The sequence below is a fragment of the Buteo buteo genome, chromosome 9 (genome assembly GCF_964188355.1).
Source record: "Buteo buteo chromosome 9, bButBut1.hap1.1, whole genome shotgun sequence".
Classification (NCBI taxonomy): Eukaryota; Metazoa; Chordata; class Aves; order Accipitriformes; family Accipitridae; genus Buteo; species Buteo buteo.
Window position 1 is genome coordinate 32,477,786 of NC_134179.1, and position 14,732 is coordinate 32,492,517.

Consider the following 14,732-nt stretch of genomic DNA (forward strand, 5'->3'; position numbering starts at 1 on the left):
TTTTTCTCTCACCTATCCATCTGACTCCCCAAAGGATGAATGCGTGACTGGGCCCTTGTGTCTGTTCTTCTGATATCCCTACCCGGGTTGGCTGTGGGTGTGTTGTAGCAAGTGTCCGTAACCGGTTCACAAGTTCTGCGAAGCGGCCACCTCTTAAGAAATCACCGACGCGCTGCCCCACAGTGACCTCTTGTGGAAATTTTCACATTTCCAGCTCTTTAGCCAATGTAGCATGAGCTACACGTATGGTGGGACTATGGTTTAAGCCTTACCATAGGTGACTAAATGTATACTGGAGTCCCTGCCAAATGAAAGCAAAGCTCATCTTATCTGCCTTCAGTGCTGGGATCATAAAAACCATATCTTTCACATCGATAGTTGCCATCCATCATTAAGAGGACCGACTATATCAGCTATATTGGGAACAGCCGCAGTGAGTGGTTTGGCAGCAGCGGTCAGGCCTCCATAATGTGCTGTTAGTTGCCACTTGCCATTAGGCTTCTTTTGAGGCCATACAGGAGACTTGTAGGAGCCTGAGACTTGCCAATGATTCCCTGTTCTTTCGCCTGTTTTGTCAATTCAGTAAGAGGATAGATGGCATCAGGAGGGAACTTGCAATGTGGAGTGCTAACTAGCTTGCTATGGGCTAAGGTGGCATCTGTTTGTAACAGGCTAATGGGGTGCATCGATATAAGGCAAACTGCGGTAAAGGGGGTGGTCATCCTTGTTTATTATTTCTCCCCCTTTACCAACTCTTCAGTAAATCTGTATCTAAAAGAAGGCGCCTATCATGAGGATTTAAGAGTAAGGTTGGGTGGACTGCTGGTCCATTAGACAGAATTAATTTAGCCCTGGCCAGTGACTTGCCCATGGACGCCTACAAATGAAACTAATTTTTTGCACAGTGAAGGCTGTCCTTGCTAAGTGCCCTTATCTACCATCTACATTTGGGCTCCTGTGTCCATGGGGAATGTCATAAAGCAGTGGTCATTAACTGCCACCACCATCTCAGTACTTGAATCCTCAGCAGGGCAAGTAGCAGCCGCTTGGACTGCCACAGGATCAAGCCCAGACCTTGGTTTCCTGCATATTCATGGTCAAGGGTCAGTGCTGATAGATGTGGGTATCCCAGATGTCACATCCCTAAAATCCTCTGCCGTAGTCATTACTTTCTTAAGTTGTATTGTGTCACCGCCATCCCTGGGTATGGATCCCAGAGGACTATCATGAAGAGTTGATGAGGCAGACTCAGCCAATTGCTGTAAAACAGGTGTTAGCACATTTAATTGACTCGGAGATTGCTCTTTTTCTAAACACTTTTTCCATAACTGCGTATGCTCAGTGGAGACTGAGGGTGCTCCTCTGTTTCCCCATTTTGCTTTCTCATTTTTGCAGAGACAGGCTAGCTCTTTTCCATTACATTTACTTTAGCTGAGGCTCTCCTCTGTTTTTTATCATTTGTGGAATATGCTGGTATATGTGTTAACATATGCTGGAAGACCTCTCAGAAGGTATTACCACTTAACCCTGACTAAGGGTAATGATTCCAATGCTCCGTCTGCTTCCTTTCCATCATGCTGCAGGTGTCCCCTCTATCACCCAAGGAAGCAGGAGAGACTCAGCAGCCCAGCTGCTGATGGATGTGCTTCCAAACGCCTTTTGGGATAAGCTAGCATATTCCTGCCTTCCAGCTCAGAAGTCTGGTCGACACCCTTCCTGTGGCTTGTTGCATTAAGTCCTGAAGACTTCCAGGCTTATCAGAAACTACCAAACAGTTACTCCGGCAAGGCTGCAGAGGCAGCAGACCTTATCTCCTTCTGGCCTCAGCATCCAGCGTACATGCCGCTCCTTCTGCAGCCAAAAGACACTGCTCTCAGCACAGATCAGGCCTTCGCAGGAGCTGTGCCTTAGGGCAGCACCTGAGCAGGAGCCGAGTGAGCAGCCGTGCTGGGTCTGGGCCTTATTTCTGCTGTTGCCTTATCGTTTCCCGATTTGATTCAGACTGGCACTGAATGCAGCTAGCAATTTAGAACTGAACCTGCGTTTTCCCTTCAGAGCCCACTGAAGCAGCTCATTATTTCACACATGCATTTTGTGCACGTGCAGCACTGATGCAAGCCAGCGCTGTGCCATGCTTCTTCCTCTCTAATGGCTGTGCAAGTGGGATGGAAGCTCACCTAACAGGGAAGACAGTGGCTAGAAGAAGCTGCTGCCTTTGCCACATCAATTTCTCCCGCTTTTGGGGCATTACGAAAGAGGAAGTATGGTTCTACGCACTTTTGAGGTGCAATCCCTGTCGACCTGTGAGCAACCGGTCGAGCCTCCTTTAGGCTCTAAGACAAGCGGTGAGTTTGCAGAAGACAGCACTAGATGGTGCAGTCACACCAGCGCAACCACCCAGGCGTCCTGGCTGGCCGGCCAGCAGCCCTTCACAGGGGCAGGCACTGCACAGCAGCCCAAAGAGCATCTCTGTGACAGCAATCCCTTACCGAGAGGCTGCACCGGAAAGCCAAAGCAGGCAGAAAGGGCTCTCGCAGCCCTGCCTTGCAGCAGGCTTGCTCCAGAGAGCAGAGCCCTTTGCAGGGTAGGCCGCAGAGCACTCAACAGCACAAAGTCCCGAGGCTTGCAGCGGCAGGTACACAAGGTGGGGGGATCTTTTCACATCTTCACTGATGAGAAAAAAATTTCCTTATACTGTCCTACCTGCCATGCAGGGCTAGCCAGGACGAGGCTGGTGCCTTGGTGTCACTGAACCATTCGGAAGTCAGGAGACAACAGTTTCACTGCCCCTGACCTGCCTTTGTCCTCAGCATCTTGGCAAGCACACTCTGTGCTATGGGAATACCTGTGCAAGGACTTCAGATGAGCATCTGTCTTTCCCCGTGTAAGCACTTTGAGGTAATGATAGATAGATAGATAGATAGATAGGAATACACATGTGAATAGATGTTCTGAAGGGTGGGACATGGAGCCAGACAGTTTCCTAAACTCCAGATGCATCACTGTTCTTGAAATTTTTGCCACTGTGGAGAAAGGGAAGTATTTCTCTGGGTCTGAGCATCCACTTCCTGCAGGAAGACACAGTGGAGGCAGAAGATTTTTTTTGAGAGCAGCAAAGAACAGCGTCCTCAGTGAGCAGCCCCTAGGATGCCCAGGCGTGACAGGTCTCCCTGGCCGTGAGTGAGGAAAAGAGGTCAGGAAGAGGAAATGAGCCTCAAGGAGGGTGTTTTGTGTCCCCCACACTCTGTTGGCAGCGCTGCCATGAGCCATGAGCTGCTCAGCAGGTGGCAGAGAAACTTCAGTGGGGCGGAAACACCGGCACTTCCCTGCACGCTGTGTTCCAGCTACGCCAGGGAAGTGCGAGGCCAAGGGGAAGTAACTGTTTGGGCTTCAGTGTGGCTGCTGCAGTTCCCTGTCCCCAGGTCCAGAGAGGAGAGAGAACCTGAGCATGTCCCGCCAGTGGGAGTGTACATGTATGTACACACACAGAGTACACAAATGTCCAGTTGCTCCTCCAGCCCAGAGTGCTGCCTTCCAAGGGGGGGGGGGAGAAATGTGAATTCTCCAAGCATCAGCACTACTACCCCCTCTATTTAATTTTCTCTGCTTAAAAAAACAGAGTATCTTCTCCCTTTAGGGACACTGTTTCCATAGTTTTTTTACATTTCAAGTTCACAACAGAGTCGAAGTGTAGATTTTTCGCTGGAACATTAAAACAGGCTAACCTCATCAGTGCTCATGCAACAGTCTATTTTAAGCTCTTCTGAGCTGAAGAATCATTAATATTTCAGTCTATTTCATTTAAAATTCAAACATAACCTTCTAAACTTTGGTCTGTGTTTATCTAGAGTAGGAGCCAGTTAGATCGTTTTGGTGTCTCCCTTTCTATTAAGAAAATAGGTAATTGAGGGGGAAACTGAGCTACATTGAACGTTACATTTCACAGGTCATAATTAACTGTCCAGATACTTCCCTATTTTTTGGTTTTAGCAAATTTAAAAAAAAAATCTTACCCCCCTTTCCTCCTGCAGAAAGGGAAAGCACTAGCTTCACAGCATCTTTGGTTCATTGCTAAGTGTTACTTTAAAGATAGGAACTTATCTTTAAAGTGAAGGTATTCTTACTTTAAATGTTCATATGTATGTATGAACATATTCTTTAAAAGGGACATCATCATAGACATGCCACTGTGGCCATAAAGCCTTTATCTGCTGCAGTGAAGTGTTTATTTATGGACTTCTTTATTTGTTACAAAGCTAGTTTTCTCTCCACTTTGTACAAATAGAACTCACTTCATTTGGGGTTTCTGTTGTTTATGTTTGTCGGGATTTTTTTGTTTTGTTTTGTGTGGGGTTTTGGGGAGGCGGGTGTGTTTTATTTTAATGATGGGGGCTTGCGCATAGCAATGAGTGGTTCAGAACATTTCTGCCTGGAGGAGCAGTCTATGGTCACAGCAGGCTCAAGTTCTGGAAAAGTATATTGGGTTAAAATGCAGTTAGCTTGAGGACAGAGAGTGTAAGAGTCCAGCACATAAAACGCTAGCTCCATAGCCAGTACAGTGTATTTCCTGGCTACAGGACAAAAGGTAGGGAATAAAGAAACAAGATCCCACCTTACCACTTCCATTTCCCACTCATCTGTGCAGAGTGGAGTCTGCAGCCCCCAGGAAGCTCTCATTTTTTGCATGCCATCCTGCTTCTCCCAGCTGCTCTGGATGAGCTGTTTTACTTTCTTGTGTTGCCGCAAACAGGTCACGAATTAACATTCAATAAAAGCACTCACTTTTTTTCAACTCATTTCAATCTTTTTCTGGTTTTGCAACAGATTGTGGAGCCTCTCTGATTTTCTTCTAATGCCAAGTTTGTCATAATAAACAGCTTTGGTTCCAGTAACAGCAATCTTACATCCCTTGATGCATGTTTGTCCCGGCTCCTGCAGTCCTCCAGCTGTGCTCTTCTGCTTCCCTGCATGTTGTCAGTACCACTCACTGCCACTTTCCTGCTAGTTGTACCTTGCCACTCAATGGGGACAATTAATCATAGTTTTACATCATAGTTTACAACTCAAAATTCAAGAAGCATTACATTATTTTTCAGTGATGTGCCAAGGTTCCTTGTTTCTACAGTATGATATAGAAGTATAACAGGTTGGTTTGCCATAGCACATCATCACTGTGCTCCTGTACATTAGGCACAACCAAAAATAGGAGTGTTTGAGGTTTTAAGCAAAATCATCTCTATTGCTTAGATTGTAAGGTTTGATGCTCCCCAGTGACCCAAGCTCTTAATAGAAAAGTAAAAACAAAACATGATGTCTCTTTTATTGGAAAAATAAATAACTAATAAATAACAGGAATGTCCAGACCCTTGAGACACATCAAGAAATGATTACAGAAAGAAATATTGTATCTGTTCTTTCCATGAGCAACTATTGGTTATGAGTGAAAGAAAACAAAACAGTAATTTCAACATAGTCAATATGCTGCCACAGTGAATATGAGCCTACTTCTACCTATCAATATCAATACTGGCTTAAAGGGTTTCTCTGTTGTTTTTTTTTTTTAAATTAAATATACTTTTATATGAAGAATTGTAAGCAATACACCCAGCCTTTGCCACACCACTCATACTGATGCAGTTTCCTGCCCTGCATCTGCAAGGCATTAACTGGCTCTACTGTGGGGAGGAGAAAGGATGTATGAGCCTGAATCCAATTGCAGGATCAAGACAGATTATGCAAAAATCCAATAAAAGCATTTCCCCAGCAGGGAGACTTATGCCAAAGAGAATAATGCTATTTTCAAGATTGTTCAGCAAATATTCTCGTTTAGAAGAGTTCGTATCAGCTTGAGAATAATGGGCAGGTCATACTTGTCTCTGTAATTCTTAATTGCTCTCATGAAATGCTAGTGAAAACACCATCTGGGAGATTAAAAAAAACCCCAGATGTATTTTAGCTAAGAAAAGTTTCCTCTGAGCAAACACCCACACTGCCGCCAGGGACTGTGGGAAGGTTACCTTGCCAGTCAGCATCTCAAACAGTTTGGCTGACGCTTCCCCCTTGCTCTGTCTTCCCCAAGCACAGCCTGCCCTCAGAGCTGTAATTAAGCCTCCAGTCCCCTTTGCTTTAGTGAGCCAGCCTTGAAAACTTTACTTTTTTGGGCTGCCTCTTCAACTACAAAAGCAAGTGAAATTCAAAACCCGCAGTCAGCCTCCTCTCCTCCCTTGATGTCTTGCCAGAGGGTCTCAGCAGGCACAAGAGGTGATCACAAGTGTGCAAAACTCACACTCGTTCCTGACGCTGTATGGAGCGGAGGTGGCCCAGCACCCTGGCTTGCCTTGGATCTGGGCACCCTGAAGCCCCAGGCATGCACTACCCAGGCAACTACTCTCAAATACTGGCTGAGCATCACCTCTCTCTGTCTTTAGTCTGTGAGCCTCATGGCTACCACTGGAAAGGTGAAAGGGAGAAGTGTTAGCACAGGCGGTTGTGTGTCAGGTTTTCCGCTTCATACAGACATTTCTGTGGGAAATGACAGGCACCTCTGACTATGTCAAACTGACCCTGAGACTCTCTGCTGAAAAACTCCTAGAAATGAGTTTAAAAGTTCACAAGGAACCTGCTTGCTAAGCAGAGAGACAGACAGCTCAAGCAGGGGAGAGGAGGCTGTAGCACTGCGAGGCCAAGGGGCCACAGAAGACCACGACAAGGGGACAGTTGCACCGGGGAGGAGGCAGGAATTGCTGTTGGGCTGCTTCCCGAAGGCTTCTTGGGATGTCTGCCTTCCAGGACAGCGGCTGGCTTGTAAATGCCTTGCCATTTTTTACAATTCCCTCTTGTCTAGCTGCTTAGAGGAAAAGGCATCTTGCTGGTTAATCTTTCTAGTCTGGTGCCTTTGTAGGAGGGACAGAGACATATCTGTAAGCTCGATGATGAGGGCAGGGTCAAGATGCCACAGGACTTTACACAGAGACCATCCCCAGGAAGCAGCTCCCATAGAGTATTGGACTTCTGCTTTCCTCACTTCATCATATCATCAGTTGTTGCACTAAGAACTGAAGATATGGGAGTTTCTCAAGCTCTGGAAACAGATGTCATTTTCGAGAAAGAATAGGAGACACTTCTTAAAACTGTTCTTCCTATTTTAAAGAGTTGACACTATTTTTTTCAAAAGGATGTTGGAGCAGAACAGACACAGGCCTTTACTACTCCCTTAGCTTTCATTCTTACTTTTGGAAAGACTAAATTTAATGTCCAACTAGAAATTACATCAGCCCTAAGTTAGTATTGTGATGGCTAAGCTTCCATCTTGTTAGCAGCATCTTAAAACGTTCACCCTCTTTTACCCCACCTCATCCATCTCCCCCAAAACAGGACTGCAAACCCTGTGCTGCCAATCCCACCGGCCTTCTGCTCCACATTGCTCCTCATTCCAAACCACATCCTTCCTTGCACGGCCATCAGCCTCCTGAGGCCTTCTCCACTCCCATGTGACAGCGTGAATGTCAAACATCCAGCGTTCGGCATCCAGACACGACCATCTCAGGAATCCTCCGTGCTTTTGGCAAGCCGCCTGCCCATCCCCAGGCACTTGCTGTATCCAAGCTGTGCAGGTTCCTCAACAAGCACAGCTGCCTCCCATATGCTCTGGATCTGAATGGGAAAGCCAGATCCCCTTCCATAGCTTGAGCTAATAGCCAGGATACTTGAGCTATTGCCAATAAAACAGCCTTACAAAAGAGAAAACAGCACACAAACCTCCCTGGAATGCAAGAGGCTTCGTCTCCAATCCCTGCTATAATGCCTGTTCGGGGACTTCCTGTTAACCAGTAACAGGGTAATATAAATGCATAAACCTTGCAAAAGGACTGGCAGAGATTGTGTGCCCTCAGCACAAACTGTAGCGGGAGATGCTGGTTTGATCTACACCTCCAGGTGCCAGAACTGGACAGCGAGATCAGGCGCCTGCAGTATGAGCCCCCGATGCAATATGAAAGCAGGAGAGGGACAGGCATCCTGCAGTTTCGACACCCCTGCGTTTTCTGTGACCAGTGCAGGTAAGTAGTTGCAGATACTGGATTTAGCATCTTAGCTGAGATAGGAAGGTAAACATATAGCTTTACAAAATGAGTTCAGATGTGAATCTATGCAAGTCTTTTGAGATACAAATGCTGCTCAACATCCTTAGCCATAGAACATAGCTAGAAAAATTTCATGTCTGAAGTCCAAGGTCTGTGAACATAAATCACAAGCACCTCTGGATTTTCAGTGCCATGAGGAATACACCCCAGCTACACAGAAGTGGGACAAGCTAAAGAAATCAGTTATGGGCCTAAGGTCCTTAATCTACTACTCTATGCCAAATTTTTTGAGGACATTCATGGTGTTGCTTTGTTGGGTTTTTTAATACTTCAGTTACACCAGCAAGGCACATGATTTACTAATTTTTCATTCTGGCTCACTGAATACTGTTATCTACCTTGAATTTAATGGAGGGGTTTTTTTTTCACAGTCTTCTGAAGTATCTTATTACTTCTTCTGAAGTATGCGTATTTTATAGAAACTTAAAACCAACTTGCAGTTTAATTCTGTAATTAGTTCCTCTAATTCACATCAAAAGCTGAACGTCAGTAAACAACAAATGAATTGTCAGGAGCAAATCAAACTCTCTGAAGATGAAGCAACCATCAGAAAATAATTTACACTAAGCAAGCTGAAAAAAACATCACATACACACATTAGAACAAAGTTGTAGTTGTATTTTATTTAATCAATGAAAATCTACCTTAAAAACACAAAATCAAATTTGATAACCCAATACATTGGATTGGAGAAAGCTTCAAGCTTTTAAGCACAAGCCAGAAGTCACAGTCTCAAATGAGAGTTTCAGAGGCCAAAGCAATACACCGGAACAAAGTAGTATCTTTATGTGGAGGCATGCTCCTTGCACCATTAGCGTGGTTTCAGGTGCAGTAATGTTTTAGCTGTCAGTTATAAGAAGAAGCATTTGCATTTGTTTTATAGTTAAGTTTGTTGCATTGCTTACCTAGGCCCTGGATTAATGGAGAAAACAGGCAAGTTAAAGCACTTGCCTGTCCAATTACTACCAACAGACAATTTACATTGTGGTAAAGCTAGCTTTATTTAAATGAGGTTCAGACAAGAATTAACTTTACATATTATTAACAGCTTTGGAGCTACAAACATAAGAATCAGGATTACACAGGTCATGCTACTGTTATTTCATTTTACCTGCTGTAGTTATTGCAATATGGCTTAACGTACATAGGTATACAATTTGTACAAATTCAGCCAAGTTTGCACTTGTAAGGTGTTGTTAAGAGCATGATTAACTTGCAAGCCAAATTAAACCTGTGGAAACCAACCGAGGTTGCTGGAATTGCCCAAAGCTAAGGGGGAAAGCTGCCACTAACGATGGACAGAGATAGACTGGATTGTTTGAAACCACATTGTTCGGCTTTAAATATTTATATAATTTGCTCTGAGGTAAGGAAAAATCTTTTGATGCTTCCACACAGGGCAGCACCAGATGGTGCAATCACACCAGTGCAATCAGTCACATTGCTTGCTGTACGTGCAGCCTCAAGGAGAGGCAAGCACTTGCCATAACAAGAGCATTTGTACACTAAAAGTTGATTTTAAAATAAATTACTATACAGGTAGGATAGTGAGCTATTGTTCAACTTGATGGGCATCGGTTTCACAAAGTGCGATCTGTAACCTTCACTTTAGAAATCAGAGCTGAAAGTACTGACTTGTACCCCGTGTTTGATTTTAATGTAAACAACAAAAGAGAGGACCAACTCCTGTTGGGGACAGGCATCCCAGGACTCTAAGTCTTGGGGCTTCTTTCCATCTTTAAATCACTCTGCTCATTCTGGTCTACAGCTGTTGTCAGTCCAATCCACCTTACATGAAGGCTTGTAAGATCTCAGCACCCCAAAGGTCTCATCAGCTTTTTGCACTCCAAGGCAGAATTCGTCACCAAGACCTTACCCTCCTTCCTACTCCCCCCTCAGGGAAGACAGGGAATCAATAGGAGCGGGGAGGATATCAGGAAACGCTGTGGTGGGAAAGAGGTTCAGGCAGGGGTTGGGAAAGGAGGAAGCTTGTATGCAGGAAGGATGTTAGATGGTGTAGGTGTGGGGAAAGGCTTGGGGTTGGAGGGGCAGCGACCAGAAATGAGCAGACTCTGGAATGAGAAGGGTGTGATTTGAGGGTTGTGGTACCACTGGGGTTGCTACACGAGCAAGGCGACAGTAAAATGGTAAGTCTGGAGGGTTGTCAGAAACCAGGGAGGACTGCAAGTAGAAGTGATTGGTGGATCTGACACAGGTCAGGGCTCTCCTTTTGTCTTTAGAAATACCATAGCTCTACATTAAAATCAGAACTGGGTTTAGGATACACATATAAATATTCAAAGCAAGACAGCCAAGTTTTTGAGAGATTTTACAAGGGGAAAAACCTGGAACAATAAATAGGAAACCACATGTTATCAATTTCCGCTCCAATGGTATCAATTTCCTCTCCAGGCTACTCTACAAAATTCATTTAAGGGTATGCCTAAATAGTACAGAAGTATTATAGCTCTACATTAAAATCAGAACTGGGTTTAAGACATACATATAAATATTCAACACATTACAGTCCAGTCCTGAGACCTGAAGTCTGGAACAACAGAAGAAGGGTATTCTCAATCTCCTTGCAAGCTACACTGTGGAAGTAATTTCTGACTAAATCAGGCCTGCACAAATACAACTGAAGGATGGATAGAGATACCTGAATGGGACTGAAAGGCAGCAATCTTGAGCATCGTGTTCAAGAATTTGTGCGTGATCCAGTTCCTGCTGTTTGATAAAGACACATCTGCTACTCAGCCAGAAGTCTCATGTGTTCTCATCAGTTAGCCCTCCTCTTCCCCCTCACACACAATTCTAGCAGCATCTACAGCCACTCGTAGGTCAAATCAAGGCAGCTACGGAAGATGTGGGGGGTAAGGGAGACTGCAAGAAGACAGGAGGGGGGTTCAGGGATGAGTGAAGGGATTCAAGGAGATGGGACAGACAGGACACACATTAAGTGAGGGGACAGCAATAACTGTGGCACAAATTTTAGTGGTCTGTTCATTCACTCAGTTGTGCATCTCCAGTCTAAATGGTATATTTTGGGCAGAGGCAAATGACCTTCAAATGGAACACGTGTGGATATAGCCAACGTTAAAGGCATTGTTTTTTTAATAGAAATGACAAAAAAGGTGAGGTCTTCAAAAGAGCAGATGTTAACATCCGAGAATAAAGGGTAGTGAATAAAGCTCCTGGTTCTGTCACAGGATTGTCAGTTGTTCTCTAGGACTGGCATCTCTCCAAATGCCACATGGATGCTTAGCACATCTGAAAGAAAGACAACAGTAAAAAAGCTTTATTAATGACAACTTACTCTCTCAAGAATCTCTTATTTTCCCAAGCAGTTCTTGAAGATAAAGGTCTCATGACTTAGTGAAGCAAGTGCAGCAAACAACCTAGGGAGAGACTGTACCTATAATTTCTGATTCAGATTTCACTGAAGTGCAGAGAGCTTTGGTACATGAGGCACTTCAGGTTTACCAGGGAAGGCAACACTCACATCCTTTAGGATTCACTCACATCCTTTAAGATTTTAAAAAGAGCTTTGTTGGAGAAGAAGCACGTTTGTGGATTAAATCTTATACATTAACACACGTCATATCACTGTGTATCTAGGAATACTGGAAAGTACATTTTCTACCTCCCAGAAATATCACCCTGAACAACAGGCCAAGTCAAAGGCTATTAAAGTGAGGGTAGCTGTACAGAAAAGAAATAAGGTGTTGAGTAGCCAGAGAGAGAAGCAGTAAAATGACAAAGAAAAAAAAAAAAAATCTGTGGCCTGTTGGTTATACCAGGAAGCAGTTGCCTTTCACCAGAATAAAAAAAAAAAATTAGAGACACAACAGTTTTAGACACCCCCAAAACTACTTTGGAAAAAGAAAGAAATTACTGGCTAAAAAAGCTACTTACATTCAACGCCTCAGGAGCCACTGAGTTCTGACTTTGTGGACTATCACAAGATGTTCCTTCTTTGCAACTGTCATCCTCCCATGTCTGTGTTTTCCCATCTTCCACTGGCAGGTGATGTTGTTCTTCCTCACTTTCTCTGCATGTTTGCTGACCTGTATGCTGGTCTGGGACTTCCATAATCTGCCCAACCTCTTTTTCCCTTAATTTTGGTGGGTGTATGTCTAGAGGGTCTTTGGTTGAATCTTCTGAAGTACTTAGTTCTAGTGTTGATTTCTGAAGTCCCACACTTTCCCTTGAAACATCTTCAGGGCTAGTCACAATTGTTAAAGAATTCTGACTTTGTCCATCTTTCAGCATCTCAGAAGTTAACAGCCTATCTTTTGTTTTTTCTACAGTTGCATGAATTTCTGCAGACTTTGTTAAGGTAGCAGTTTTCACTATTCCTGATTGTTGAAGCTCTTGTTCTTTACTCCCTATCTCTTCCACTTTTACTGGAAGTTGATGATCCACCTGCATACTTTCCAGAAGTTCAGGTACATTTGTATCTGATGGGCTTTTCCCTATGGACTTAATGCACTGCTCTGACTCAAAGACAGCTGACTCTTCTGTTTCTGCAAGTTTGTGAACAGCCGTCTGGATGGCATTCAATACAATTTTCGTACTCTGGGACTCTATAGTCACAGACTGAACAACATCCTCCTCAAATTCTGTGTGGGTGAGAGACAGACTGTCACTTAGAGGAATACCATTTTGTTCAGGTTGCCCTGCACTCTGGGGCCTCTCTTGCTCCTCTGATACTCCATTCATGGAAGCAGGAGGTACCTGAGACTCAGGTGCTTCTGCACTACCAAGCTCTGCAGTCCCACTGCCTGAAGGGTCAACAGTAGTAACTGGAACCTCTTGAGAAGCCATTTGCTCCGGTGTGGTTGCCAAGGGCTGTAAAGTTTCGGCTGTTGTGTCTGCAGGCGTTACGGTTTCTGCCATTACATGGTCTTCAAGTGCTGCAGCTGCTACAGGCACAGGCATTTTCAGAGCCTCCAAGCTTTCAGCTTGTAGGAGGGCTGAGTCAGAGCCTTCCTCTCGCACAGTTAAAACTTCTTGCTGGACAGCAGCTGAACATTCATCACCTCTCACAGCTTCCCGTTTTCCAGATTCAACTACTTCTTTGGCCCTTGCCATCAATTGCTCATTTTTGTTATCTTCTTTCTGAAAGTCTTGACAGTTTGAGGTTTCTACAAGTTCTTGTTCTTTCTCCACAGTCTCTTCTTCAGCTAAGCTGCTTGGTGTTTCACATTTCTCAGGGCTTATGTCAGCGAGGACAGTGCTTCCATTTTCAGTGATATCTGGGCACGTTGATGCTAAATTAGATACACTGTCTGGTTCAATCTGCGTGGGAGCCTCAGTGACAGTGGTATCACTCTCCAAGTGTGTTTCGGTTTCAAGCATAGCATCCTCCATTTTGCCACCTTCAGTTTCATCACTCTGAGAGGGGGGTTCAGTTGGTTTTTCTCTGCATGGTGGCTCTAGGATGGGCACAGAATCTTTGGCGGTAATGTGCTTGCCAGCCCCATCCCTCACACTCTGCTCAGCATCTGCTGCTCCTTCTGAGCCAATTTTTTCTGAAGGAAGGGCAGAGATTTTAACCTCATTCTGCAGTGGAACCTCAGTAACAGTGACTTCTGTGCTTTTTACTCCAAGGAGTACAGCATCATCTTCCTCTTCCTCTCTGTGGGCAGGTGGCCCGCTAGGAACTCCTTCAGTACAAGCTTCCTCTTCTAAGTCAGGAATTTCATGTTGTCTTTCAGGTTTAACAGGGACCACAGTGACAACTGCTTCTGTGCACTCTGGTGCCACAGTAAGGGTTTTGCCCTCTCCTTCAAGCTGCACAGGCTCTTCAGCTGTAAGCCCCAAGGACGAAGTTTCATCCTCTGTCTTGTCCTGCATCTGTGGAGAATTGCAACAGGTCTGTGAAAAAGGGTACGAGCAGGGACTCATCAGGAATATCCTGGGTAAAAAAGCACCAGAAGGAATGACCAAAAGGAGGAGGGTTATGGGAAGAGTGTGAGGTGATGACACTCAGACTAGTGGGTCACCAAGATCCCAGTTTGTGTTCAGCTTCTCAGGACACACAGCTCATTAAATAAAGGGCAGTCTAAAGCAAGGGACAGCGGACAGCACTTGAAACAAAGACTAAGCCAGGAAGATGGGGGCGGGGGGCAGGGGTAGGGAAGAAGGTAGGAATACATCAGCCACTGTAACTCCTGCATGTTTAAAGCTGGAGATAGTGGTGTCATTTCCTTTCTTTCCTTTGCAGAGGCACCTCAGCTACAATTGTATCTCAGCCTACAACTGAAGATACCATCTACTATGTATGGTACCATATGGATCACATATGTATCTCAGGTGTTCATATAATATCTTCAGTCACATAGCACTGTGCTGGCGCCACAATGGCAATTGTTTCAGCGCCTTCGGATCCATGCACACCATCTCCCACTCCATTTCTGTAGGAATCACATCCACCTCACTCTGCACAGAAGCCTCAGTGGCTGCCGTGTCTGGACATCTGTGTGTGTGTCTCTCACTGGAAATGAACTTCAGTTGCCTTAGGTTGCACAAGAAAGGTCCTCGACAGTAACATTGCCACAACCTGGTTCTAAATTAGGTATAATATCT

At 44.7% G+C, this 14,732-nt stretch overlaps 1 protein-coding gene across 2 annotated transcripts in view; it reads right to left on the reverse strand.

Moving 5' to 3' along the window:
* Positions 1-8,743: 8,743 nt before the first annotated feature.
* The window catches only part of AKAP12 (A-kinase anchoring protein 12), a 31,920-nt gene continuing 25,931 nt past the window's right edge, over positions 8,744-14,732 (reverse strand). For both annotated transcript variants that reach the window (XM_075035981.1, XM_075035982.1), the window contains 2 exons: positions 12,057-14,000; positions 8,744-11,411 (listed from right to left, as the gene is read on the reverse strand). In XM_075035981.1, the coding sequence (XP_074892082.1) occupies positions 11,403-11,411; positions 12,057-14,000 (1,953 nt within the window). In that variant the 3' untranslated portion in view covers positions 8,744-11,402. The remainder of the gene's footprint in view (positions 11,412-12,056; positions 14,001-14,732) is intronic.